Source organism: Mirounga leonina, unplaced genomic scaffold (genome assembly GCF_011800145.1).
Source record: "Mirounga leonina isolate KUSES-001 unplaced genomic scaffold, KU_Mleo_1.0 Mir_53, whole genome shotgun sequence".
NCBI lineage: Eukaryota > Metazoa > Chordata > Mammalia > Carnivora > Phocidae > Mirounga > Mirounga leonina.
This window is the reverse complement of record NW_023270807.1, coordinates 94,419,866-94,446,534: the sequence shown is the minus strand read 5'-3', so window position 1 is coordinate 94,446,534 and position 26,669 is coordinate 94,419,866. Positions and strand designations below refer to the sequence as shown.

The following is a 26,669-nucleotide window of genomic DNA, read 5'->3' as shown; positions in this document are numbered from 1 at the left end:
AAATAAGAATCTTACCATCTCCAAGGAGGTGCTGAATACTTGATAAATATTGCTGTTGGACATCTGGGGGAGCAAGAACTGTCTGTACAAAATAGAAATAAGGTTAAATTATATAATATTATTAGTATATAAATAATATTTTCAGTATAACTTGAGCTGAGATTTTTCAGGACCTGAAATGATAGGAAAAAACAGTATTCTTTAACATAACAAAAAGTCTAGTTTCAAAATATGAAAAATAATGCTAGAAGTTTACAATCACATGAAATATAAAGATATTTATTTTACAGACATTATCAGGATAAGTAATATTCAGTTAAATTCATTTAAATCTTGAAAAAAATGGCAATATCTATGTAAGTCTATGAAACTTACAGTGCCATTTTTGCCAACTGCTGCATTATCCAGGTAAATATATCCACCAATTATGTTTAACTGGACTCGCAAAAGAACCACCAGCATACAAGTACTGTATACTGCTACGATACTTCTTGTGAAACCTTCACAGAGAAAAGAAAACAATTTGGTACTTTTATTAAAACAAACAAATATGTAAAATCACAAACTATCCCTATGGTTACTTTTTTTTTTTACAAGATGACTTTAAAAAATACATTTGTAACTGTTTCAAGTACAAAAATATATCAATTCAAAATATTCATAGTCTCTCTCCTTACAACTTGTTTAATGTAAATTAGGTATGATCTCTTAATTGAAACAATAACAATAAAAGCAATAACTAATATATTGAGTAAAGTGTTATATATTATTAGCTTAGAAAGGAGAACACAAAAGGACTGGGAAACACTGAGATTTACAGCCTCAGAACTCTGAGCTCTCCAGGGAGCTAGCTGAGAGTTAAGAGTGGAGGGCTGAGTATGGAAGAACTCCAGCTTGTAATGGCAGGTAAAGGAGGCTGAGCCCATTTAAGGGCTGGAGAAAGTACAGATAGGGGATATCCAGAGACTAGGCTTCACAGCAGCCTGGGACAGAAAGTTCAAAACAGAGGAGAAAGCAAAGGTGTTTAATGTTGCCAAGAGGTCTAGAAGGAGGAAAATGTCCAGTGGATTCAGTAACACAGAAGTTACGGCTGGTGCTTGTGAGATATGTTTGGGTGGAGACACAGAAGTAGAAGCCAGGCTATAGGGTTCAAGGAATGAGCCAGAGAGAAGAAAAGGGAATGTAGAAGTCTTTGGTATTATATAAGGGATGGCTGAAATACATGGTACTATAAAGGTTTAATTTATTTTTAAATAGGCAAAGCTTAAGCATGATTTAGTTGATAAGGATCACATGAATGGATGGGAAAATGTAGGAATACTTGGTAGTATAAAGTTCTAAGACTAGTGTGTTTACTCTGTATAGACTGTATACTCTGCCCCTCCCTATCTCCTCACGCACTCTTTCTCCCTCAAAAAAAAAAAAAAAAAAAAAAACATAATATTGCAGGTATCAGTACCTAATGTAGGCATATGTGGTCTAGGACAGGTTTACATATTATAACAATAACAACAGTAATACTACCATCACCACTAAGATTTCCTGAATACTTTCTAGGACCAGATATTGATCAACTTCCTTTATGAGAATTATTTAATGTGGACAACAACTTTGTGGTAAAAAAAGAGTCATCCATACAATGGAGTATAAAAATTTCCCTTTATAAATATATATATATTCTTAAAGATTTTACTTATTTATTTGACAGAGAGAGAGACACAGTGAGAGAGGGAACACAAGCAGGGGGAGTGGGAGAGGGAGAAGCAGGCTCCCCGCTGAGCAGGGAGCCCGATGTGGGGCTCCATCCCAGGACCCTGGGATCATGACCTAAGCTGAAGGCAGACACCTAATGACTGAGCCACCCAGGCGCCCCTACCCTTTATAAATATGTTAAAGACGTGCTGTCACACAAAGTAGGTAGACTTACTTATTATCTTCAGATCCTCCCATATTTCCAACTTGTTTGAAGGCCTAAAGAAGAAAATATGAGAACAGTAATCAGGTAATCTAATAGAAAACTTAGAACTTTATATCTTTATAATTAATTATATTTTATTACAGGATAACTATAGGAACCATAGGAAACAAAGCCCACAAAATATAGTAAATATAGTAAAAAACCCTGTAATTTCAGTAACCAATGATAACAACCATTTTCACGGGGCACCCGAGTGGCTCAAAGCATCTGCCTTCGGCCCAGGTCATGATCTCAGGGCCCTAGGATTGAGCCCAGCATTGGGCTCCTGCTCAGAGGGGAACCTGCTTCTCCCTCTCCGCCTCTTCCCCCTGCTTGTACGCTGTCTCTCTATGCCTCTCTCTCTCAAATAAATAAATAAAATATTAAAAAAAAAAACACAACCATTTTCACTAGTGTATTGGTATATATCCTTCTGGTTTTTATCCTCCTTCTGAGCATATGCATATATATAAATGTAAAATCATACAGGAAAATCAAGAAAAATATTTATTTCTTTCCCTCATTTACCATTTCACAAATAATGAAGCATGTCAATAATCCTTCAAAGGTAAATAATAAAGTATTTTTTGTTTTAAAGTATTGTTACAAACATAAGAATTTAAATATATATAAATATATATTTGATGTTTGACGTTTCAGCTCACTGTAGTTATTATTCTTATTGGTGTTCAAACTGCCCACCTTTGACCATTGGGGGTACTATTCAGATTGGCTCCTGAATCCTTTTGACATTACCCTGTTAGTCTTTGATAGCGTCTTTGCTTACTGACAAGAAAAGTTGTTCTGGGTTCATCTTTTTTTTTTTTTTTTGGTTAAGATTTATTTATTTATTTTAGAGAGAGAGAGAGTGCACAAGGCAGGAGGGGGAAGGGACAGGAGGAGAGGGAGAGAAAGAATCTCAAGCAGACACTCCACTGAGCATGGAGCCCTTTGCAGAGCTAGATCTCAGGACCCTGGGATCATGACCTGAGTCCAAATCAAGAGCTGGACACTTAACCAACTGAGCCACCCAGCACCCCGTGGGTTCATCTTGTTCAATTCTTGCTACAGACTTAAAATCACCCTTTCTCCATGAATCCTGCTTCCAGGATGCATGGGTGGCTCATCGGTTAAGCATCTGCCTTCGGCTCAGGTCGTGATCCCAGGGTCCTGGGATTGAGTCCTGCATCGGGCTGCTTACTCAGTGGGGAGCCTGCTTCTCCTTTGGCCTGCCTATCCCCCTGCTTGTGCTCCTGCTGTCTCTCTGACAAATAAATAAATAAAATCTTTAAAAAAAAAATAAAAAAGAGTCCTGCTTCCTTGTAGCAGAAAATGGTAGTCTGTAACTACAATCTCTGATTAAGGATATTAATTGCTACTAGATAGGTCACTGTTTCTAAGCCCTTTTGGTAGACTAAGCTAGTAACTGTGTGTGTTAAAACTACAGGGTTTTTAACTTCATCTCCTTGATCTTAAATCTATCTATATTTCTTTTTGCCCACAGTAGCAATCAATGAAACCAATGTAATTACTAATTTGCTTCATCCTTCCCTCTATGAACAACAGTCTCAGAATAGCAATAGCAATATTGAAGAATTTTAGGGATTTTGCACCTGGCATAGTTTCTACTTTATGGTGATAACAGCAACTACACATTTAGGTTAATTTGATTTATTTTACCATCTCTTTTTAGATGTTGCTTTGTAAACACTACATCTAGTTTTATAAATATGTAAAATATTTACATGGTTCCAAAGTCAAATTTACACAGCACAGTATATTCAAAGAAGTCTGTTCATATTCCCCTTTATTCTCTCCCTTCTTCATGGGTGACTATTAGAAATTTTTACTTTAACTTACCACTGTTCTGCCTTATATAAGCAAATATGTATATATATTCATATCTGCCCTCTTAGATAAATGATAGCATACTATACACATTTTTCTTTAGCTTTAAAATATATATATATATAACAATATATCCTGGAGATCATTCTATAGAAATATAGCCATCTTTTTTTACCATGGCATAGTGCTCAACTGTGTGGATATATCCACGTAGATGGAGTTCAGTGCTTTTCAAACCATCTACATGGAAGAACCAATTTTATTTCTTATTTCCAATATGTCACAGACTGATACTTTTGTAAAATACAATAAAAATAAGTTAGAAGGAAAATGAAATAAAAAGCCACAAAGATATACAAACTACAAACCCATATTCTTTATTATTATATTTAGACATAAATTTACATTTCAATAAAAAGCCCAATTACCATTACAATTGTGGGATATTACTAGCTTCTTATCTTTCTTTGCCACTGAACTGACTTTAGAGTTTCAGTTATCCCCTTCCATGTTCAAGACGTATGGTGTAAATCCTGCAAGGTACTTAAATCCTGAAGGCCTTATTTAAACACGCTTTGTAAGGGCTCAAGCCCCTCTTTATGCAAATATTTTTCAAATGGACATTTTTACCCCAAACTTACAAACAGTAATTTTATATCAAAAGAAAGGCAAGAAAAAAATAACATTCAGATACTTAAAAAAGGAAACAGTGAATAAGGAATAATAAACTCAGGAATTTAAGAAATTTTGTGTACTGACTAAGAAAAGAGGAATGACACCTCTTCTTGAAAGCTGTCCAGGGTTTTCCATCAAAATAATAAATCCCTTTCTTCTTAAGCCTCCCACATTTTGCTTTCACTTTTTACCATGGACTAAACACAGTATGTCTTGAATTATGACAATTTATGTCATATACTCCCTTCTTTGGGTGACAAAGTCTTAAAGGGAGAGAAATCTTACCTTAATTATCTCAAATCCTCCAAAACATAGGCAACACAGGGCCTTGCAGGAAACAGTCACCAAGAAGGAAGAATGCTACTATATTTATTGTGTGTGTTATTATGTTGCTTTTATAAAAGTGCTATTCACTTATTTCATTTGTCTTACCTCCCTAGTAAGACTAAAACTTAAGGCAATTAAAACCTATTTCTGTTCTTTATCTACTTCTCTTGTACATATTTCTTTTTTTTTTTTTTTTTTTAAGATTTATTTGTTTGAGACAGTGAGTTGGGGTAGGGGCAGAGAGAGAGGGAGAGAAGCTAACTCCCTGCTGAGCACGGAGCCCCATGCAGGGCTCCATCTCACCACCTGGAGATCATGACCTGAGCCAAAATCAAGATTCAGAGGACAGTCAACCGACTGAGCCACCCAGGTGCCCCATGTACGTATTTCTTTACCCTCTACTTATGTACCTATAGGTGGTAATTAAGCATTTATTTGACCAAGAGAAATATGCTTATATGTTTCTTATGTATGTAATTATACAAACTAATTTATAAACTAAACTTTATAACTATTAGGTGATGAAAATGCATCACCCTCTACAAATGATAAAATTTGTATTACTGGCATTATACTTTAATCAGATTAAAAAAATCCCAAGTAAACAAATCCATTGTTATTTTGGGAGGTATTCTCTGAATATAGAAAATGCTTTTAAAGAAATTTTCTAGCTTGTTATTTTACCTGAGTAGTAAATTTTTCTCTGCAAAATACAGATGGTAATATCTGCCTCACAAGGATATTGTGAAAATGAGGTATCTAGTACTGGGCTCAGCTCAGAGAGACCCTCCAGAAATAATACTTCCTTTTCCCTGGCTATTGGAAGGTAATTACAAGGAAAGTGAATATTTCAATACGGTCACAATGATTAAAATTTATTTAGTGAAACCATTTCCCTCATCTTGTTCATTAAAATAAGAAACCATTTCCTTCTGGAAGTCTCCTCAATGAACACAGCATCATACTAAATTACAAAACCCCAACACATGCTGTACTCCATATAGGAAGTCCTATGTGTAAAAATGCTTTGTGCTCAGTGAACTGTCACGGTAAGGTAAATTATCATTATTGTATGCTCATGTTATATTTGCACTTGATGGGGGCCCTGGATGGCTCAGTTGTTAAGCGTCTGCCTTTGGCTCAGGTTATGATCCCAGGTTCCTGGGATCAAGCCCCGCATCGGGCTCCCTGCTCAGCAGGAAGCCTGCTTCTCCCTCTCCCACTCGCCCTGCTTGTATTCCCTCTCTCGCTGTGTCTCTCTCTGTCAAAAAAAAAATTGCACTTCATTTTGTTAATAATATAAAATGTAAATTCATATGCCTTACTCAAAATGTTCCCATGTTTTACCTATTATACCTTAAACTCTTTAAGAAGCACAATGTTTAATATAACTTAGCTTCAAAACATCTGGTTCAGGAACACATTCCATAAGCACTCAATAATTAAATTTCTGAATAAGGTTAAAGTGATATAAGATATATTTATATGAAAACCAGAATACACATAAATATTGTTGACCAAATACTTTGTGCATCAAGGTAGAGCAAAAATGCATAGACAAAATAGAATGAATTCAGTGACAGAGTCACTATTTTTTCTAAATGAGTCTCTATATTACAAGCATCAATTAGAAAGAAAAATAAGGAAACAAAGATGTTCGAAAAATATTTCAGTCCATTCTATAAATGTAAGTGCCCTGTATAAACAAAAAATGATGTTAACTTGCATTTACCTGTTTTTTAGCAGAGCGGTTAGGCTCTCAGAATTGAGTTGTTGCATTAAGGCCTCTCTCAGGGTCGGAAGCATGGACAGCACTGTAATGCAAACAGAAAATAAAAAAGGTCGCAAGTGATGTGACTGCTTTCACTGAGAAACGCACATCATTTAGGCTATACGATTGGACTAGTAACTAGCAAGGGTTGGGAGGGAATGTCAGGGCTAGAGTTTTCAAATTATTATTAAGAATAACAAAAACTGAGTTTATGCTAGTAAATCATTTATCTGCTTATGTTAATTGAATAGAATTCTATATATATATAGTACGATCACAGCAATGTAAACAAGTACACATACAAGAAAGAATGGGAGGAATTATTCTGAAATGTTAATAGTGCTGGTCTCTGGACAATGGAATACTAATAATCATCTTTTTTTCTCTTCTTTTCTGTACTCTCCAAATTTTTTTACAATGAATTTATTTCTGATGTAATAAAATGATCAAAACCAACATTTTTATTTTATACTTTTTGTTTCATATTTTATTTCTATTTTTAAAAAAGTTTATTGAACATTACAAAGCAATAAGCACTTATTGAAACCTAGACAAAAGTGCATCAGGCCGGGAATTAAGAACTGCTGCGTTGCACTTTTGGTTTTGCCAATGGTTATTGCCTGTAACTCCCAAGAATACCATAGATAAAATAAGACATAGTGCCCTATGGAAAAAACGACTGCATGTAATTTATAGAAGTTACTTTATTTATGGCTCCTGCATAGTATAAGAAATGCTGGAGAAATGCAAATATAACAACTTAAAATGAGTTTCTAACACTAAATAAGTAATGATAACAAAATGAAAAAAATATCAAAAGATCAAAAATACCATATTCTAAAAGGGAAAAACTTCAGTGTAGGATTTTTATTTCTTGACTAGGTAAGACATATTAATTATAAAATCCGTATTATTTTTTCTATAGAACATTTAGTTTTAGCCTACTCTAGACATCTATTTCAGTGCTGCACTATGTAGCTTCAGTGTATTTCCTCAAGCTGTATGATTAAATCACCTAAGTCATTTAGATTATTAACTAAAGTCACAGCTCAGAGCCAATGTAAAAGGTAGCTTATCTTAGTGTATTTGGTACATATACCTAGCCCAAATGCGGTATGTTAGCCCACCAAGAAAAATTAGGCTAGAGTCCTACATACAGAAAATGGAGGTAGTAAGAAACTAATTTAAAGATTATGTGGTAAAACAACATGATTTGAGAGGAGTCTCTTCAACAATTCTTCTGAGAGAAGAATTTTACTTTCCCCTTCAGCCTATTCAACCAAAGACAAGTCAATTCTTCTCTTCCAGGCATTTTTTTTTTTTATATTTTATGTTTCTGTATTTATATTTATATTTCTGTATCTAGCTGAATACAGCATTCATGTTTTCCTTTAGCCATCCAATCTCCATGATAAATACCCCCCAGTCCAACCACAAATCACATGACAACCCTTCATCAGCTATGAAATCTGTGCGACTCTCAGCAAGTTATTTAACCTCTCAGTGCCTCCGTTTTCTCTGTAAACTGAGGATAACATTGGATCTACCTTATAGAATTGTTGTAAGGATTAACTGAGACATATCAAGCATTTAGAACATTTGCACATGAGAACGCTCAGTAAGTGTCAGCCCTTATTATATCCTTATTTGGCCTCTTCTGACACATTCCAGTTTGTATCTTTTTTTTTTTTTTTTAAGATTTATTTATTTGAGAGAGAGAGAGAAAGCATGAGTGGGAGGGACAGAGGGAGAGAGAGAATCTCAAGCAGACTCTGCACTGAGCATGGAGCCCTACCTAGGGCTGGATCTCATGACCCTGAAGTTATGACCTGAGCTGAAACCAAGTGTTGGGCGTTTAACCGACTGAGCCACTAAGGCACCCCTCCTGTACTCTGATTACTCCAGAGCATGATGCAACTACCTTTGATCTGAATCAAAGATTTTATTATTGTAGTCTAAGATTAAATTAGTACTTCTAGAAGTCATATCAAAGTGTTTATAACCAGCTTATGCTCAACTAGAACTCCCAACCCTTACTCATATATCCTGCTTGCAAGCAAGCTTAGATAATTCTGTATCTGTACAACTGACTTTTAATGCAGAACAATTCATTTATCCAGCCTAGCACTCTGTCATGTATAAATTTAATAAGCATCTCTCCTGAATCTTTAGTAAAATCATGGGGAGGATAAAGTCACTGGGCAGAACACAGAAGCATTTTATTAGATATCTTTCAAGTTGGGGCCAACTTTTTGGATAAAAAAAACTAGCTCTATTTACCTAAAACTACTAAATTTTTCTAGTATATCCATGCATCTTATTCAAAAGGATAGAAGTTTATCATATGACTTATAACCCCATTATCAATGCATATCAGAAAGCTAATTTGGAAAGTTTTCCAGTGAACTTATATTTGGCTCCTACCATATTTTATTTTTAATTACCTATCTGCAGGTAGGTAATTGATTCATCTGAGGGGTGTGATGGTCATGGAAATGTGCCACCAAATCTGCTAGGAGCATGGCTGGCTGGCGATCCAATACCAGGTCTGCACCGCTCCCAGCCAATGAGAGTGGTCTGTGGCGATACCAACACAGGTCCATTCCTGGGGGTCTTGTCTACCAGGGAACTTTGACCTAAGGACTCCCCACTGGCCTGCCAAAACTTTGCTGGAACTGTGCTGTAGGCTGAGACTCTTCTTATCTAATCTTCTTCCTTCTCCCTTTCCGTTCACGTGTAAAGACCTGCACTATGATCTAAAGGCTTTCCTTGCCTCCTTCTGCTCCCTCCCCTTTGTTCTTTGCAGGTGTTCCCAATATACCTCGTGCACATCTAATCCCATCTTAGCATCTGTTTCCCAGGGAACAAAAACTGACACAAGGGTCCATGTCAAATTGAGATGTATTTGCAGACTCTAGACTACCTTTTTCTATTTTCTGAAAATATGAGTAATAACCGGAAATGGACTGTCCTTCTTTTCTAAAAATTCATTGAAATGTCCTTGGTAGCATCACTTCATTGATGCTGAATATCAATTTAAAGAATTATGTAACTTTTTTTTTTTTTTTAAAGTAGGCGCCACATCCAGCATGGAGCCCAATGCAGGGCTTTAACTCATGACCCTGAGATCAAGACCTGAGCTAAGATCAAAAGTCAGATGCTTAACTGACTGAGCCACTCAGGTGCCCCAAGAATTATGTAATTTTTAAAAAGTTATCATTTACTGAGTATTTATTATGCACCAAGCACTTTATATGCATTATCTCCTCACATTCTACAAAAATTTATGAAGTGGGTTTTATGATGATCATTTTATAGAAAAGAGAATTGAGATTTAGATTTGCCCAAAGATACAGGGATATTACAAGGAAAACCTGGGAACTGAACTCACTGTTTTTTAAAAAAATTTATTTTATTTAAATTCAATTAACATATAGTACATTATTAGTTTCAGGAGTAGAGTTCAGTGATTCATTAGTTGCAAATAATACCCAGTGCTCATCATATCACAAGCTCTCCTTAATGCATTTTATCTGAGTTGTCATTACATGCAGTATTTATGATTACTATTTGCTTTATAGAATTAAGTATTATGATTATACTAAAAATAAAGTCCTTTAAACTCAGAAAAAAACTCTTTCAAAAGTAAATAAAGAGAACCTACCTTTACAATTTTTTCTAAATTAACTGTTCTTAAAAGAAGCATAAGAGAAAAGACTAACCTTTAAACAATAGCAAAGAAAAACAGGTTTGACATGGATTTGAAAACTAATTCTTTAAGGGGTTATGCCAGTTATTAATACCTGTTCCCTTCAAATGTGGGCAGTCGATTTTGTTATGGCATTCTCCCAGTAGGTTTCTAGCTCTAGAAGTTAAATTATTCATGTTGATTTTTTTTTTTTTTTAAGATTTTTATTTATTTATTTGACAGGGAGAGACACAGCGAAAGAGGGAACACAAGCAGGGGGAGAGGGAGAGGGAGAAGCAGACTCCCCGCTGAGCAGGGAGCCCGATGCAGGGCTTGATCCCAGGACCCTGGGATCATGACCTGAGCCAAAGGCAGACGCTTAACGACTGTGCCACCCAGGTGCCCCATATTCATGTTGATTAATTCATGTTGATTAGTGTATACTACTGTGCTACACTCATGGGTCTGTAGTTGCCTACAGTAAATTTAACACACTTAGGAATTTTTACTACAGCTATAAAGCCTAATGAAATCAGGCCTATCCTTGTAGCCTTACTTCCTACTACTCTTCCATTGCTCATTCTGCTCTAGCTACATAGCCCTTTTGCTATTTCTTGAAAGGATCAAGTCTGTGCCCACCGAAGGCATTTTGCATGGCTCCCTCCATTGAATCATTTGGTTCTCTTCAAATGTCACCTCCTCAAAGAGGCCTGACTCTCCTGATTGCCATTTCTTAAAGAATATCCCCACCTCTCTCACAGCTTTATTCTCCTTATCGCAGCCATCACCGCCTAAAGTTATTTATATGTTGTTTATCATTTGTTACTTTCATTAGCATATAAATTCTAAAGGTCAGGGATTTTTTTTTTTTAATCTTTCACCTTCTGTTTCCCCCAACACTGGGTACCCCAAGTATTTGCTGAGTGAATAAATAAAGTGAGTGAACAAGCATTTATTGCATATTGTATATTGATTTATACTGATTTTAAAAATCAACATTTAATGATGTATTTCAGTTAAATTATATAAATCCTTGCTAGATTTATCATTCTTCTTTTGCCTTTTCCTCTAGCTTTGGTCCTGAAGCTATGCAAATTAATATAAATCATCAAGTAACTTTTTTGTTTTTAAAGATTTTATTTATTTATTTGACAGAGAGAGACACAGGGAGAGAGGGAACACAAGCAGGGGGAGTGGGGAAGGGAGAAGCAGGCTTCCTGCTAAGCAGGGAGCCCGATGTGGGGCTCAATCCCAGGACCCTGGGATCGTGACCTGAGCCGAAGGCAGATGCTTAACGACTGAGCCACCCAGGCACCCAATCATCAAGTAACTTTATACATGTATAAATATCTCTCTTTGCCTTACCTGTCATATTGCAAGTCCTCTGGTTACTTTCAAAATGATACTGTCGTCGTGCTTGAGCAATGTACTCTGCAGCTTCTCTTTCTTGTATTTCTCTGATTTTCTTCTGTCCATATTTTCCCAGGATATATACTCCTAAAATTATATTTTTAAAACAAGCAAGTATGTTAATCTAGTTAATTTGAGTATTAAAAATTCCAAACAGTATTTTTAACCTGCTTCATCCAAATATAAGGTTTATATCAATGGAAAGTTAAAAATCACAACTTTTAAAAATCTAAATTGAAGACTTATGTAGGAATTGTGACCTAAATAGAAGGAAAAGGAGACTGGCATTTTAACAGCCAATGATGGGTACATAAAGCTAAGTCTGAAGAAACCAGAAAGGAATTAAGTGTACAAGTCTGGCGATGCCTTTAATAGCGAACTGGAGATATTCTAAGTGTCCAGCAATAAGGGATTGTTTAAATAAATTATGGTCTATCCATACAATAATCTTATGAAATCCTATGTGGCTGTTAAAAACTACATTGCTAAATTAGCTAATGACTCAAGGAAATATCCATATATATTGTTAGGTTATAAAATAAGATCTGGATGTTTCCCTTTTTAACATAAGTAGACATACACAGAAAAAAACAGATGGGTTTTAACATAAATAAACAATAATCATTGTTGCATAGTGGGATAGCAGCTGATCTTTATCTTCTATTTGCTTCTTTGCATCTTCCATATTTTCTTCAGTCAACATGTCATACTTTATTTTTTTAAATTTTTTTTGAAGATTTTATTTATTTATTTTGACATAGAGAGACAACAGTGAGAGAGGGAACACAGGGAACCAGAGGCAGGGCTCGATCCCAGGACGCCGAGATCATGACCTGAGCCAAAGGCAGATGCTTAACGACTGAGCCACCCAGGCGCCCCAACATGTCATACTTTTTTAAAATGTAAGATAAAATTATTTATTTATTTATTTAAAGATAAAATTTTTAAAAGAAAGAATACAGGAAAGGTAGGTAGTCAGGCAGACATCGAGAACTAGTACTTTCAGTGGAAAAGGAAAAGGGAAGACGTATAGAAATTCCTAAATTACAACACCACAGCATAAAAATATAGGTGGGGTCATGAGGCCTATAATTTTGTTGAACACATTTCAGCATAGACAGATGATATAAATGTGCACATTCTGGTCTGTGCCCCAGGGGCAGTTAATTGTCCTAACTGGGAATGTGAATACTTCAGAATGGTTGATTAGCATTTGACCAAAAGCCACACTCCAAGGTTTAAGTACTTCAACTAACTTTTATCTAACATAATGAATATCAGAAGTGGATTTTCAGAGATTAAATTAGTGGTGTTTAAGATACTGGATTAGCCAACACATTTTAGTAATACTCATTTGAGCAAGAATATATGAATCTAGCAAGTCCTTTATCCTTAGGAATGACTTAGCCTTGAATCCTCAGCTGCTAATTAGGAGGATTCTTAGTCAAAGGAGTTAACCAAATGGCCAATAGAATCCTACAAATGGAATACTTTTGCAATTGCTTCAGGCAAATCTTTTTCTTTTTATTTTTTTGAGAGAGAGAGAGAGAGAGAGAGAGAGAGAGAGAGAGACAAGGGCGGGGGAGAGGCAGAGGGAGAAAGCAAATCCCAAGGGCTTGACCTCAGGACCCTGAGATCATGATCTGAGCCAAAATCAAGAGTCTGACACATAACCAAATGAGCCACCCAGGTGCCCCATCTTCAGGCAATCTTTCATGCAAGGTTCTGTTGCCGCACTGAAAGAGGACACTGGGACTTCAATAAGCTTATAAAACAAGTTATGATACTGTTTTATTTATACTGACTAATAGGATGTTTTTATGTGTGCCAGCATGTATTTCATTATAACCTGGCAACAAATTTGTAAGGGAGTAACTGATCCTCACTTATCTCCAAGTGCTTGTGGCCCTCAATATCTATCAGAAAGAACCTAAGAACTGTGCAGGACCTAAATAATTGGATTTAGTCTGTTTGTCACAAGTGGGGAGGAGACGGCCCTGTAGGAACTGCAAAACAAACACACATCCTGAAATATTTTCACTAATATAAGCATTATAAAGATTTTATTTATTCATTTGAGACACAGAGATACAGAGAGAGAGAGAGAGCATGAGCAGGGGGAGAGGCAGAGGGAGAGGGAGAAGCAGGCTTCCCGCTGAGCCAGGAGCCCGATGCGGGGGGCTCGATCCCAGGACCCTGGGATCATGACCTGAGCCAAAGCAGACGCTTAACCATCTGAGCCACCCAGGCGCCCCTAATATAAGCATTATAGATGAACTGGTAACACATTATATATTCTTAAAAATAATAGTTCAGTAAAAGGTATGTCCTGCAAATATAATACATGTATTATAATCATGCTTAAAGAGCAAATGAAAATTATATAAGTGGCTTCATAGCTGCCTTTTTTGTAATGCATCCTCAATAAACTGATGACAGTGCCATAACACCAAAGAGTGAAGAAACTGACTTATATTTCACAAATAACTCTTTGGTAGGCAATTCTTAGGTTAACAACTACTTCTCAATGAATTGCTTGTATTTTATTTGCACAATAGATTGCTTAAAGTTATGTGTAAAATGATTATCATGTCTCAAATAATAATAATGTAAAGTGAAACACTGCAGTGATGACCATTGTGTATCTAAGAATTTTCTGGAATAACAATAAATAACTGGTATATGTGTTTTCTGGGAGAAAAGGTATACTGCTTTCATTAGATTCTCAACAGTGTCTGATAAAAATTTTTCAGGAACTACTGTATTTGTTTGATAGGTGTTATATATTCTAACTAAAGCTAAAAGAAAATGAATTATTATGGGTTAAACTGTGTCACACACACCTCTCCCCCATTCATATGTTGAAGTCTCCCTATTTCAGAATGTTACCTCATTTGGAGATAGTCTTTATAGAGGTAATCCAGTTAAAAAGGAGGTAATTAGGTTGAGCTGTAATCCAACATGACTGGTATTCTGGTAAGAGGAAATTTGGACACAGACATGTGTAGAAGGAAGATGATGTAAAGACACAGAGGCAATAACCATCTACAAACCGAGGAGAGGGGCCTGTAGAAGATTCTACTCTTACAGCCCTCAGAAGGAACAAATCCTGCCAACACATTGATCTTGGATTTCTGAACTCCAGAACAATGAGACAATACATTTCTGTTGCTTAAGCCACTCAGTTGGTGGTACTTCGTTATAGAAACACTAGCAAACTAATACATGAAATTAGGCTAAAATCCCACAACGCATTATTTTTTTTGAGTTAGCACTGAAGTAAGTTACTATATAAAAAGAAGTTACTATATAAAAGTCAAATTTAGCCAAGCTCTCATTCCTAAAATTAATAAATTTTGATTTTTTTTCTTCCCTAGGAAAGTATGAAGGCAGAGAATTCATTAGCTAAAATATGGGATTCAGGATCATCTATATATTCAACTGGCTTCCTGAATCATCTGAAGACAACAGATATTGATGGTTGTGGCACCATCTAGGTAGGTAACTTTGAGCAAGCCTCTTCCTCTCTCTGCATCTAAATTTTTTCATCCATAAAATGAAAGGCTGGGATTATAAGGTGCTTTACAAGTTTCTTCTGTAGCTATAACTTTATTTATGAATAATGGAAACAATCACTAAATACCTGAAAAAATGGGGGTGCCTGGGTGGCTCAGTCCGTTAAGTGTCCAACTCTTGGTTTCGGCTCAGGTCGTGATCTCAGGGTTCTAAGATCAAGCCCTGCGTTGGTCTCCGCACTCAGCTTGAACTCTGCTTGAGATTCTTTCTCCCTCCCCCTCCAGCTCTCTGCCCCTACCCTCCAGCTATCTAAAAAACAAACAAAAAAAACCAATCCCCCCGCCAAACCAATGAAAATGTTTTGAGGTTTCCTTTCAGAACATTGTTGGTAAAGCAAAATCTCTCCTAGTCTTTCCACATTATAAATTCAGTTTTTTCAAACTATCTTTTAGTTGTCTTCTTTTCCTGGAAGAAAATCCCTGCAATACAACAATTTTACCAGATTACTACTAGGTTAATAATTTCAGTAAGTTTGAAAATAATCTATTATCATCGCTTAAAATCTAACAAAACACGAAGTCCTGCTAGTCTGATTTTATTCTGGAAATATTTTCTAAATTTTGCCACTGTACTCCAACTTCTTTACCATTGTCTTCATTCAGATTCTGAATAATGCTCTTAAAAACTGGTTTCCAGCTTCCTCCTCACCGCTTTTGTTCTCGTCTCACACCTTTCCAATCCATCTTTTACATGCCAAGTGATTTTCTAAAATTTAAATCTGACTACATATTCCTGGGTTTAGAATTCTTTAACACCCTGCCATCTTAACGTGGATTCCCTGTTCCACTTACATCAGAATTACTTGAAGTACCTGTTAAAAATGTAGCCTTTAAGAGAGTTCCCTGAAATCATCCCCAAATGTCTTGTCTTGTACAATACTGCATCCCCAATATATAATATGGTACACAGAGGGAGCTCAATAAATACTTGCTGGATAATTGATGAATAAATGAACTGGTCTGGACCGAAAGAATTAGAATCTGGGAAAGAGAAGTCTATGTTTGGGATAACTGGGTGGCTCAGTTGGTTGAGCGTCTGCCTTTGGCTCAGGTCATGATCCCAGTGTCCTGGGATCAAGTCCTGCATCGGGCTCCTTGCTCAGCAGGGAGCCTGTTTCTCCCTCTGCCTGCCACTCCCCCTGCTTGTGCGTGCTCTCTCTCTGACAAATAAATAAAATCTTAAAAAAAGAAAACTCTATGTTTTTATTAAGCCTCTTAAGTGATTTTTATCATAGGAAAGTCGAGAAGCACTGGTGCCCAAGATAATGTCCAGATTCAGTAGAATAACACAATATAGAAGGCCCTTCACAACCTGCACTCAGGCTAGTTTTCCAAATTCATCTTTTGTCACTCCCCATTTATTCCCTGTTCTTAGCCATAGCAGATACACTGGTTCATCACAAGCAATATATCTGAATCTGTTGAACATCCCTTTTTCCTGCTGTGTCCCGTTCTCGTTTGCTAGCTGTACAACTTGACTCAAGTGAATTCTTGAGTGAAGCCTGTCAGACAACTTCACATTTATTTCTCTCTCCTCTAAGTACCCACAGCACCAGCTCTTTTATGGTACTATAATATTATCATTGTACTACTTTTGTTCATTTCCGTTTCTGCTTTCCAGACAGCACCACGAGTTCCTCCAAGTCAAGAACGGTCTTATTCCTTTGTATTCCCAGAGCCTGATATAGTGGGAGGAGGCACTCACTTTCATTTAAATGTTTGTTGAATGAAAGAAAGAATGAATAAATGGAAAAGTAAAGAGACCAAAAATTACAGGGATTAAGATTTAAATTATAAGTCAATGCTCTGAGATTTTTAGAAATCAGCAAGTCAGTAAATATAATCTGCTTATTCTCTGTTCTGCAACATTTTCTCTTGTGTAGTGGTTCTCGAAGCGTGGCTTGGGTACTCTTGGAGGTGTTCGATACCTTTTCATGGAATCTGTGAGTCAAAACTATTTTTGTAGTTTTTGTCTTTTGCATTCTCATTCTCTCTCATTCTCTGATACAGCAGAGTATTCCAGAGGCTACATGACATGTAGTAACACAACTGACTGGATACAGAAAGAGAGACGGAATCCAGCTTTCTTCAATTAATCCAGACAGTAAAGAGATTTGCAAAAATGTAAAATGATGCCACTCTTTTCACTATTTTTTTTAAAAATAATATTTGTGTTAATATGTAATGGGTTTACTATTGTTACTTAATATTTAAAAAATTTCTTGGTTTTAATTTCTAATATGGCAACTACTAATAGATACAATTTTTTAAAGGCTGTTTAGAGTCTTTAATTTTTACAAGTGTAAAGGAGACCTCAGGCCAAAAAGTTTACATTTTATAAACTGGTCAAATTGTACAAATTGGTCGAAAGCAGGTACTTACCCAAAATGCAGGAAATTCGAATGTAAGGCCTGTAACTCAAAGTTTTAGGTTTTTTCCACCACTGAATGGCCAAACTTCTTTGAGCAAACATGCTGATATCTTACCTAGTTTTCAAGCCTGACAAAATATGCCACTTCTTCCATGAAGATCTTTTCTATTTCTTTCCAACTGCACATGCTCTCTGCTGGTTTGATCTGTATGCCATTTCCTCCCCCTCCCAGCTGTCTTATTGTTTTGTATTTTAATTATTTGTATACTTGTCATAATCAGAATGTGTCCCCCCAAAATTCACATGTTGAAATCCTAATGCCTGATGTGATGATATTAGGAGGTGAGGTCTTTGGGAGGTGCTTAGGTCATGAGAGTGGAGCCTTCATGAATGGGATTAGTGTTCTTATAAATGGGACTTCACAGAGACCCCTACCCTTTTTGCCATGTGATACAAAAAGTCTGCAACCCAGAAGCAGGCCCTCACCCAACCTTGTTGGCACCCTGATCCAGCCTCTAGAATTGAGAGAAATAAATTTCGGTTGTTTAGAGTTACCCAGTCTGTGGTATTTTGTTGTAGCAGCCCTAGTGGACTAAGACACTTGTTTTTCATTCCTGTCAGACCATAAAGTCCATGAAGGCAGAGCAGTATAGTGTGCAAAGACAAAGTGCTTCAGAATCTAACACACCTGGTTTGAATTCTAGTTTCCTTTTTATTAACTCTGAGATTCTGGGCAAGTTTCTTCAGTTCTTAGGACTCTAGTTCCAACATTTTTGAATGGAAACAGTAATAACTACTCTTGTTGTCCTGCACATTGAATAGAAGAGCTTAGTACATTTATTTCTGGGCACCCAATAAATGGTAGCTATTACTATTAAAAATCTGTAACTCTTGTATTTCCAATCATATTACCTTAAACACTATAGGCACTGGATAAATATGTCTTAGATTAACTGAAATGTAACATGTTAGTAGGAAGATATAAAACACTAGCATTATTTTCTCTTTCTGTCCCTCTGAACTTTTTTTTTCCTTTCTCATTTCTCTTAATGTGTAATTATAAAGCTCTCAAAAGATTTTTGAAAAAATCTATAACTCTGTCTTAAGTATACTCTTTTGCTTCCCCTACCATTATGTCTAATCTACCATTAAGTTGTTCCATAGATCTGAAGGGGTATGCTATTCTGAGATTGCTAAGAAGAAATTATTTTCCTTCCTTCAGTAGTGGCAAAAAAAATTTATTTATACTTCTTCCATAATATGTGTATCTTTAACTTCTACAAATAAAATGGACTTAGTATTCTTAGCATAACTGAAATACACAGATAGTCCCTGAATTATACAAATTTTGACTTTATGATGATGCAAAAGTATTACACATTCAGTAGAATCCATACTTTAAATTTTGATCTTTTGCTGGGCTAGCAAATATGTGGTATAATACTTTCGTGATGCTGGGCAGTGGCAGTGAGCCCCAGCTCCCAGTCAGCCACACAGTCATTGAGAGTAAACAACTCTTACAATCATTCTGTAATCATTCAACCACTGTTTTTCACTTTCAGTACAGTATTCAAAAAATTACAGGAGATATTAACACTATTACAAAATAGGCTTTGTGTTAGATGATTTTGCCCAACTGTAGGCTTAAGGAAGTGTTCCTAGCATATTTTAGGTAGGCTAGGCTAAGCTATGATGTTTGGTAGGTTAGCTAATATTAAATGTACTTTTGACTTACGATATTTTCAACTTACTATCTGTTTATTGGGTCATAATCCCATTGCAAGTTGAGGGAGATCTGTACATTAGGTGTCAGTGGTTGAAGATACTGGAAAATTTATTTGTAAAGGATTGCTCAAAGAATGCTGTAAAAATTCACATAAAAATGTACTGATTTGTGAAAGACTTCAGAGATGATGAAGACTTTCCTTACCTCATCAATAAGCTGATTTCAAACTTTCCAGAATCAACAGATGTGAGTTACTGATGCCAAAAGCATTGTTAATTTCAAACTGTTTGGAGGCAATAGAATATAATCTAATAGAGAAAAGCAACCAAACTCTTTAGAAAACTTCTGTTCTTGTTTTCTAAGTACTTCTGCAACCAAAGCATGTAGTTAGTGATATTTCTCAAAAAATCAAATGCTAAAAATTCTCTCTCAACATTCCTACATTTCCTTCTGTCTCACAAAGCTTCTTATTCTCTCCTTCAAATCCTGCATATTATGACATGATCACCATATGAGGCAAAGGCTCTCACGATGATCCTACCTGTTTCTAAATGTCTTCTCAGCCTCAGCTGACTCAGTTATGTCAGCCACACAGATGGGCACTGATCCTAACCTTGAAGATCCTGAGGAAGATTGCACAACATCTTCCAAACATCTTCTTACTGCATAATTTGTATTCTCAAGAAGCAGAAACAGAACTAAAATACTGATTTGTGTTTCTTTGTCTAGTATGTATCTTCCAGTCCTTTAGTCTACCTGCGTGCTGTTTTTTTTTTTTTTTTTTTTTTAAATCAAATTAACTGTAAACAACACTGGAAGTGCAGGCTTTAGGTTCTCCTAGACTATTACGAAACTTCTGAGAAGGATGAAAGCCAAACAAACTACAGAGAGTGCCAACACAAACGAAGACTCTCACAGGAAAAGAACAACTTAAAAATACGTGTCTGTAAGAGAATGGTATCTTGAAACAGAAACTTAATTGTGGTGGCTTCTCCCAAGGTCCGTGAGAAGAAAGGATAGGAGAGAAACAGCGTAAGCGGCAGTGTCAGGACAAAAGACACAAATTCCACAGCTGCAGAGGTGCGAAGAACCTTAGAGGTTTGCCACCCGCGCCCCGTCCGACGGGTGAACTAATCTCCTCTGCATATCCGGGACTATGGTCGCCCGGCCTTATTTCAGAAGACAGTCACCTCTCTTCCGCCCCGTGCTCCCAAAGTCCCTTTCCGAGAACGCTGTCACCCACCTCCGAGGACTGTGCCCAGGAAGATGCATTTCTTTTTGTGACGTTTTAGAAAATTCCACATAGATCTCAGCATCCTCAGGCCCTAAAGGTACGGGCTGCCTAGGGGCGCGGGGCGGGGTGGGCACTTCGCCAGGAAACCGTTGCCTCGTCGCTTGGCCCGAACGACCAGGCAGGACCGCCGTCGTCCCGTTGGGTGCTCTCCAGAAATCACGAACGCGACTTTCCGCAGAGACTGTCACCGGGGCGGGAAGGGGGCGTGGACTACCGCTGAGCAGCGGCGCTTTCTGTCGCTGCCGCCGTGCCGCGGCCCCCGCTCACTGGTCCGGGGCTCCCAGGTCCGTTCAGAATTCGCTCCCGAGTGCGTCGCCGTTCGACTTCCCTGGAAACGGTGGCCCGCAGTCGCCGCGTTCCGTTCCCGCGCTTCTCTGCGCCCCGCCCCGCCCCTGGCGCCGAGCGCCGCGGCCCGGGTGCGGTATGGAGGCGAAGGCGGCGTCCACGCCGGCTCCTGGCGGCGGCGCGTGCTCGGTGACGGCCGAGGAGACCGAAAAGTGGATGGAGGAAGCGATGCAAACGGTGAGGAGTCCAGAAGGTGGATGCCGTTGGGTGGGAACTTTCTTTAGCCCTCTTCTCGACCCGAGCATTTGAGCAGACGTCCTGGGTGTGCTTTCTCGCCGCCATAATCTCGATGGCGGTCACGTTTTCTGGGTAGACAGCTGGCTTTACTGTCCTGAAATTTTCTTTAGCCCATTCGCACAGTGCTGTAGGGGAAGGAGGAGAGGAGATACTGGCACGTCTGAGCCAAACATCCCCATTCAGCTGCTGCTGGCACGTAACGTGCTGCGTCCCCTTCTTCTCCCGGGGACACACTCGCAAATCCGGAAGGTCTCATTCTTCTGTATTTATGACCTCTTGAACCTATCTAGTAGGAGAAAGGACGCCGAGGATGTGTCCGATAGATCAGGATAAAAACAGATCCCAGTACAGCCAGATCCCACCATTCATTCATCTTTCCTACGGCCCTCAAGCCTCTTAACTTCCTTCGCTCCCTTCAGGACTGCTGATTGAGAAGGGCTCTAATCAGATTTGTGTGTAATCCAAGCTTCACCCATACTTCTGTGTGCCAGGGGGCTCTTTAATAGGGATAAGAGTGTGTTTTCACATATATATGTATATCTATACAAATATATGCACCTGCACACATATACATATGTAAAATGCCCTTCGGTTTTACATTTCTCTAAAGCTGCTGTAAAAGAAATCTTTTTTTTTCATACATGGTTTTGATTATATTCTTCCTATCCTTAGGGGCCTCTGGTCTCCAATAGTTAATTAATTCCATAATTATGTATTCATTCACTCCACAGATGTTTATTGAATGCACTGTGCTTGGCATTGGGAATTCAGCACTGAAACTGATTTTGGTATATTCCTCTCTGTTCTCTTTTCGTACTATTTCCCCTGCATTCATTCACTATTACAGCCAAATATTTTTCTCTAAGCCATGATGCATTACAGTGTCTATCCATTTGTTTCTGCTACTTACATAATGTCCTTTAAACTTGTTTCTCATACTTTTTTGAAAGTGACTCACAGTAAAAAAAAGTCTATTTTATGTTACAACCCAGTAAATACACACATAGTTATAACAGAAACAAGTTTCACAGAACAGTACTTCACGTTCCTTTGTACAGTTTCCCTGGTATTTCTCTTTTCTTGAATTGGGGGGAGGGTGCTGTGTATTTATGACAAATATTCCACCTCCGTGATCCTCTCCAGTCAGAAGTTCTTTGAAACGATGCTGTTGGCCTTGGCCAGTGGGAGGATGGAGTCCTCTGACTCACCCATCCTGTGAACGGCCCCACACATAGCTTAGCGCAAACTGGCCATTGAACCTGCCTGTCACCTCGTCAGCCTCGGCCACCTTCGTCTGGGTGGACGCTTGACCCTTGGTGTGGATGATGTGGTTGCTGGCAGAGCATTTCCGCGGCAGGTCCATCCAGGTCCAGGAACTCGCCGGCAATGCTCTGCAGGTCCAGGGCGCGCCCGCCGTCACCGCCACGAGGGCGAGCACGGAAAGCTCCTTCTCGATTTTTGAAAAAAATGCTGGTCCCGACCCACTAACTTGATTTTATGACCCATTCTTTGAGCTCACTTCATAATTTATTTCCTCTAATAAACTTACAAGATAGGTAGTGTTCCGATACTTTAATTACTGTTCACATATACATTTAAAAATTAATTTGTAACTTGTCATATGGATTTGTTGGTCCTGAACCTCTTTTATGTTACCAGATCCTCTAAGTTGGAGACAAGGAGTTTTCACATGATATCAAAATCTCACTCTCCCTTCCCCAAATCATTTCAATAATGTCATACGCTGGGCAGCTTCTTACTAGTGAGTTTGATGATATATACACATGAAGGATAAAATATGTTAGAGTAAGCTGCATTCGATTCCTTCTATGGGTGAGAGTTCCAGAGGGCAGATGATACCTGAATGCTGGGAAGTCAGAATTTATGGGCTCTTTTGTTTATTTTCATTTGCCCTAGGAGCTCTTCTCAAAGTATTTATGTGTGGAGCCTGCTTAGATAAAATTTTCAGAGATGCTACCATGGAGGACTTAATAGTATTTTTGAAAACAGCTAACTAATCAGTCATTGGGCTTTCCCACTCGTGTAGCAGAGCTGTGATTTTTTTTTTTTTTCCATCCTTTCATATTTTGGGTCTTTATTTTCCTTTAAGCGTCTTTTGGTCATAATATATTGGAATATTTCCTCCACCTATCTCTGCCCTGTTCTCTAGACTTCTGGATTAAACATTTAAGTCCTTTTACTACCTTTTGCCCTGACTTTGGGCAAGCCAACCGCCCCACCCTTTCCCCTCCTACCCTATAAAATGAGATGGTTGAACTCCACTTAGTTTCTCAGATCTCTCTAGCCTTGACCTTTTTGTCTCTTAATTGGATTATATATTTTTAAATATTTATTTATTTGACAGAGAGAGAGAGAGAGAGTGCAGGCAGGGTGAGTGGGAGAGGGAGAAGAGGCTCCCCGCTGAGCAGAGAACCCCACATGGGGCTCCATCCCAGGACCCTGGGATGATGACCTGAGCCCAAGTCAGATGCTTAATTGGCTGAGCCACCCAGGCGCCTGTCTTAATTGGATTATAAACCCCTCGGGGATGTGATTACCTAGTTTACCTATTCCTACATAGGGTCAAGGAGGACCTTAACTTAGTACTTGTATTTTGGTTTTGGCCTATACATGTTCTTCCAGGTCTTAAAGAAAGGGGAAGAAGTGCTTGTCATAAATCTTGTGCTTTGTTCAGTCATGCCCTGCCCACTACAGAAACTTCAAATCTTGAACTACTTCGAAGATTGTTGAAGTAATTCAAGGTGTACTATGTACTTCTGAGAAGAGTTTAAGATTAGACAAGAAGCATGGCTAGTGCCAAATCTATTCATCTCTGAGGAATTTGAAAGTGAAATATGCAGTGTACATGTAGTAGAGAGGATACCAATCAGAGGATGCTCTGATTAGACCAGCCAAGTCATATAATTTCTGGGTCTTACTGTTTAAAATAAAGGGGTTGTGCTAGAAAATTTCTATCCTAGTCTATGATTTTAATCTACAGACATAAGCCTGAATTATAAAAGAAAGGAAAACAGTTTTTGAGAAAGCTTAAAATCTATTTTTTTTTAAAAAATGTCATCTAAACTAAGTGAGTCTGTGCAAAAAGCAATACAGCCCTAACAGTCCAATAGGTATAACATTTTTGGAAGGCAACCTGGCATAATATAATTAACAGCCTCAAAAAAAAATATTCATATCATTTGACATAGTAATATAATTCTGTGGCATTTATCTTAAGGAAATAGTTTAGAAAGATAAAAGCAATCATTGTCATTTCAGTGTTACATGTAACAGGGAAAACTAGGAAGCATTTCAAACTTATGATGAAAGGAAATGGTTAAATTATAGTATATTACTGTGTTGAATAATATGCTGTTATCAAAACAGTTATGGATATTAGGTACAAACATGACATTAACTATTACAGCTACATGTAATATTCAACATTAAGCAAGCAGAATACAAATTATTTTTTATACTGTACATGTACATTTAGAGATTAGACAGGCGTATGTTCAAACCCTAGAATGGCTACTGAAAGCCAGCTAACCTTGACAGATTCTTAAACTTTCAGCCACAGAGGCCTCTTCTGTAAAATGGGTATATGGTATCTATGTCTCAGGGTTGTATAGATTAAAAGAGATAATCTTTGTAAAGTCCCTGACACATAATGCTCACTAAATAAATGCTGTTGTTTTTTTTAAACTTTTTTTTTTTAATCAGATAAACAAAGACTAGCGGAGAACACACACAAATAATTAGTTAACATGGTAAAGATATGGGTCCTTTTTTTTTTGAGATATGGGTCATTTTAAAGAAATTTTTCACTGTGCTTTTGTAGTAAAATCTAATCAAAGAGATAGCATAAGAAGAATAAAACCAGAAAGGAGCCAGTGGTAGATAAATATTAGTGGAATGGAGATGGGCTCCTTATACCATCAAAGGCAGAAAACAGAGGAGGAAAATGGATGGGTCTTAATTACATAAATATTAAAAACTTCTGCACGTTAAAAGGACAAGGTACAAAGTAAGAAGGCAAATTTGTAAAGAAATTATCAGACTTGGCCGAAAGTTGGTGGGAGAGTTGGAAAGTATGAGATGGGATGGATTGAAAATTATGTTAATTATTTAGTTAGTTTAACTCTATTTTGAACTTGACAGCAAAACAAATATGTATTTTATTGAACAGCATCTCACCTAAACCCATTTCCGTGGGGTTTGGGGGTTGTTCACACCACCTCCTCCCTAACCCACCATTCCCAACTGCTCAGCTACTCGCCCTCAGCGTGGTGGGCTGGGCTCTTCTTCACCAATAACCTGATTTGCCCTTTTAAATACTCCCACCACTCATGTTTTCTCTCTCATTTGGATAGCAGCTGAAGGCTTTTCACAAAAAACAAGTTACTCTAAGTAAATAGGAAGATAATCTTGAGAGGTGGGATGCGGAATAAAGGAGGTACATTTGCCGGAAGGAAAAAGAGAAAATCCAAAGGAAAGAATGAAAGGCACACTCCCAGTCGCCTGGGGGCTGGGTGGAGCGAGAGACTGCCAGGCTTTCTTGCAAGTGACCTAAGTCAGGCCTAGGAACCCCACTGGGCTACCCAGGTTCTTCCTGTCCTCTGCCATTCCTTCTTCCCCGGGTCATGAATTCTCTTCTACGTGCTTGAGATAGCTACATAGCCACATGCAGAATTCTTCAGGAGATAATTTTACAGAAAATCTTTGTCACGTGGCCCCCTCATTTGTTTCTTCTCTTACAGTTTTTTAGCCTTAAACTTTCCAGGTTTCACTCTTTTAAGTTTTCCCTCTACTTTTGTCCCTTGAACTAGGCCTATTTTGAACCCAAAAGGTGACAAAGTAGCTCATCAGTGGTGACTAGAGTAGAAATTTGAGGCGGAGTGGCCAGGACCTGGCATCTCGTAGATGTTCCATAAATATTTATTGAAGAAATGAATGCCTGGAGCAGATTGCCTGGATTCTGGCCCCAGCCTCTCACCCGAGCAAATCCCCAACTTCCCCATGTCTCCATTTACTCATCTGTAAACTGGGGAAGCTCACTGAATCGATCTCATAGTCCTGGGTCAAAGTAAGTTTTTCCATAAGTTGTAAGCTCTTATGATTTGCAAGCTCAGAATCAGAACAATTGTTAGGTAGACATAACAGTCTGTGATAATAGTTAGAAGCTAGAAATTTCTTTACAAATTTGCTTTGTTACTTTGTACCTCGTCCTTTTAACGTGACTTAGATAGGTCACCCTTCAAGCCACTGGTTTTCATTTCCAATTCCACCAAAATTGCATCTGTGTCACTGACCCTTTTCTCTTGGCCTGTTTTTTTTTTTTTCCTCGAATCCTCCCTAACAGCAGACACTCCTGATTCTTTCTTTCTCTTTCTTTCTCTCTTTCTTTCTTTCTTTCTTTCTTTCTTTCTTTCTTTCTTTCTTTCT

At 37.8% G+C, this 26,669-nt stretch overlaps 2 protein-coding genes and 1 pseudogene across 3 annotated transcripts in view; 1 reads left to right on the top strand and 2 right to left on the bottom strand.

Moving 5' to 3' along the window:
- PEX3 (peroxisomal biogenesis factor 3) overlaps positions 1 to 21,046 on the bottom strand; it is a 36,782-nt gene extending 15,736 nt beyond the window's left edge. For both annotated transcript variants that reach the window (XR_004676586.1, XM_034990856.1), the window contains exons 1-6: positions 20,592 to 21,046; positions 11,632 to 11,763; positions 6,540 to 6,621; positions 1,928 to 1,971; positions 376 to 500; positions 16 to 82 (exon numbers count right to left, since the gene is read on the bottom strand). Coding sequence is in view for 1 of the 2 variants with exons in the window: in XM_034990856.1 (XP_034846747.1) it covers positions 16 to 82; positions 376 to 500; positions 1,928 to 1,971; positions 6,540 to 6,621; positions 11,632 to 11,763; positions 20,592 to 20,664 (523 nt within the window). In the remaining variant the exon portion in view is untranslated. The remainder of the gene's footprint in view (positions 1 to 15; positions 83 to 375; positions 501 to 1,927; positions 1,972 to 6,539; positions 6,622 to 11,631; positions 11,764 to 20,591) is intronic.
- Positions 20,972 to 26,669, top strand: part of ADAT2 (adenosine deaminase tRNA specific 2) — a 20,485-nt gene continuing 14,787 nt past the window's right edge. The window contains exon 1 of the mRNA XM_034990857.1: positions 20,972 to 21,164. Coding sequence (XP_034846748.1) covers positions 21,066 to 21,164 — 99 coding nt within the window. The 5' untranslated portion in view covers positions 20,972 to 21,065. The remainder of the gene's footprint in view (positions 21,165 to 26,669) is intronic.
- The window catches only part of LOC118000879, a 6,150-nt pseudogene continuing 1,728 nt past the window's right edge, over positions 22,248 to 26,669 (bottom strand).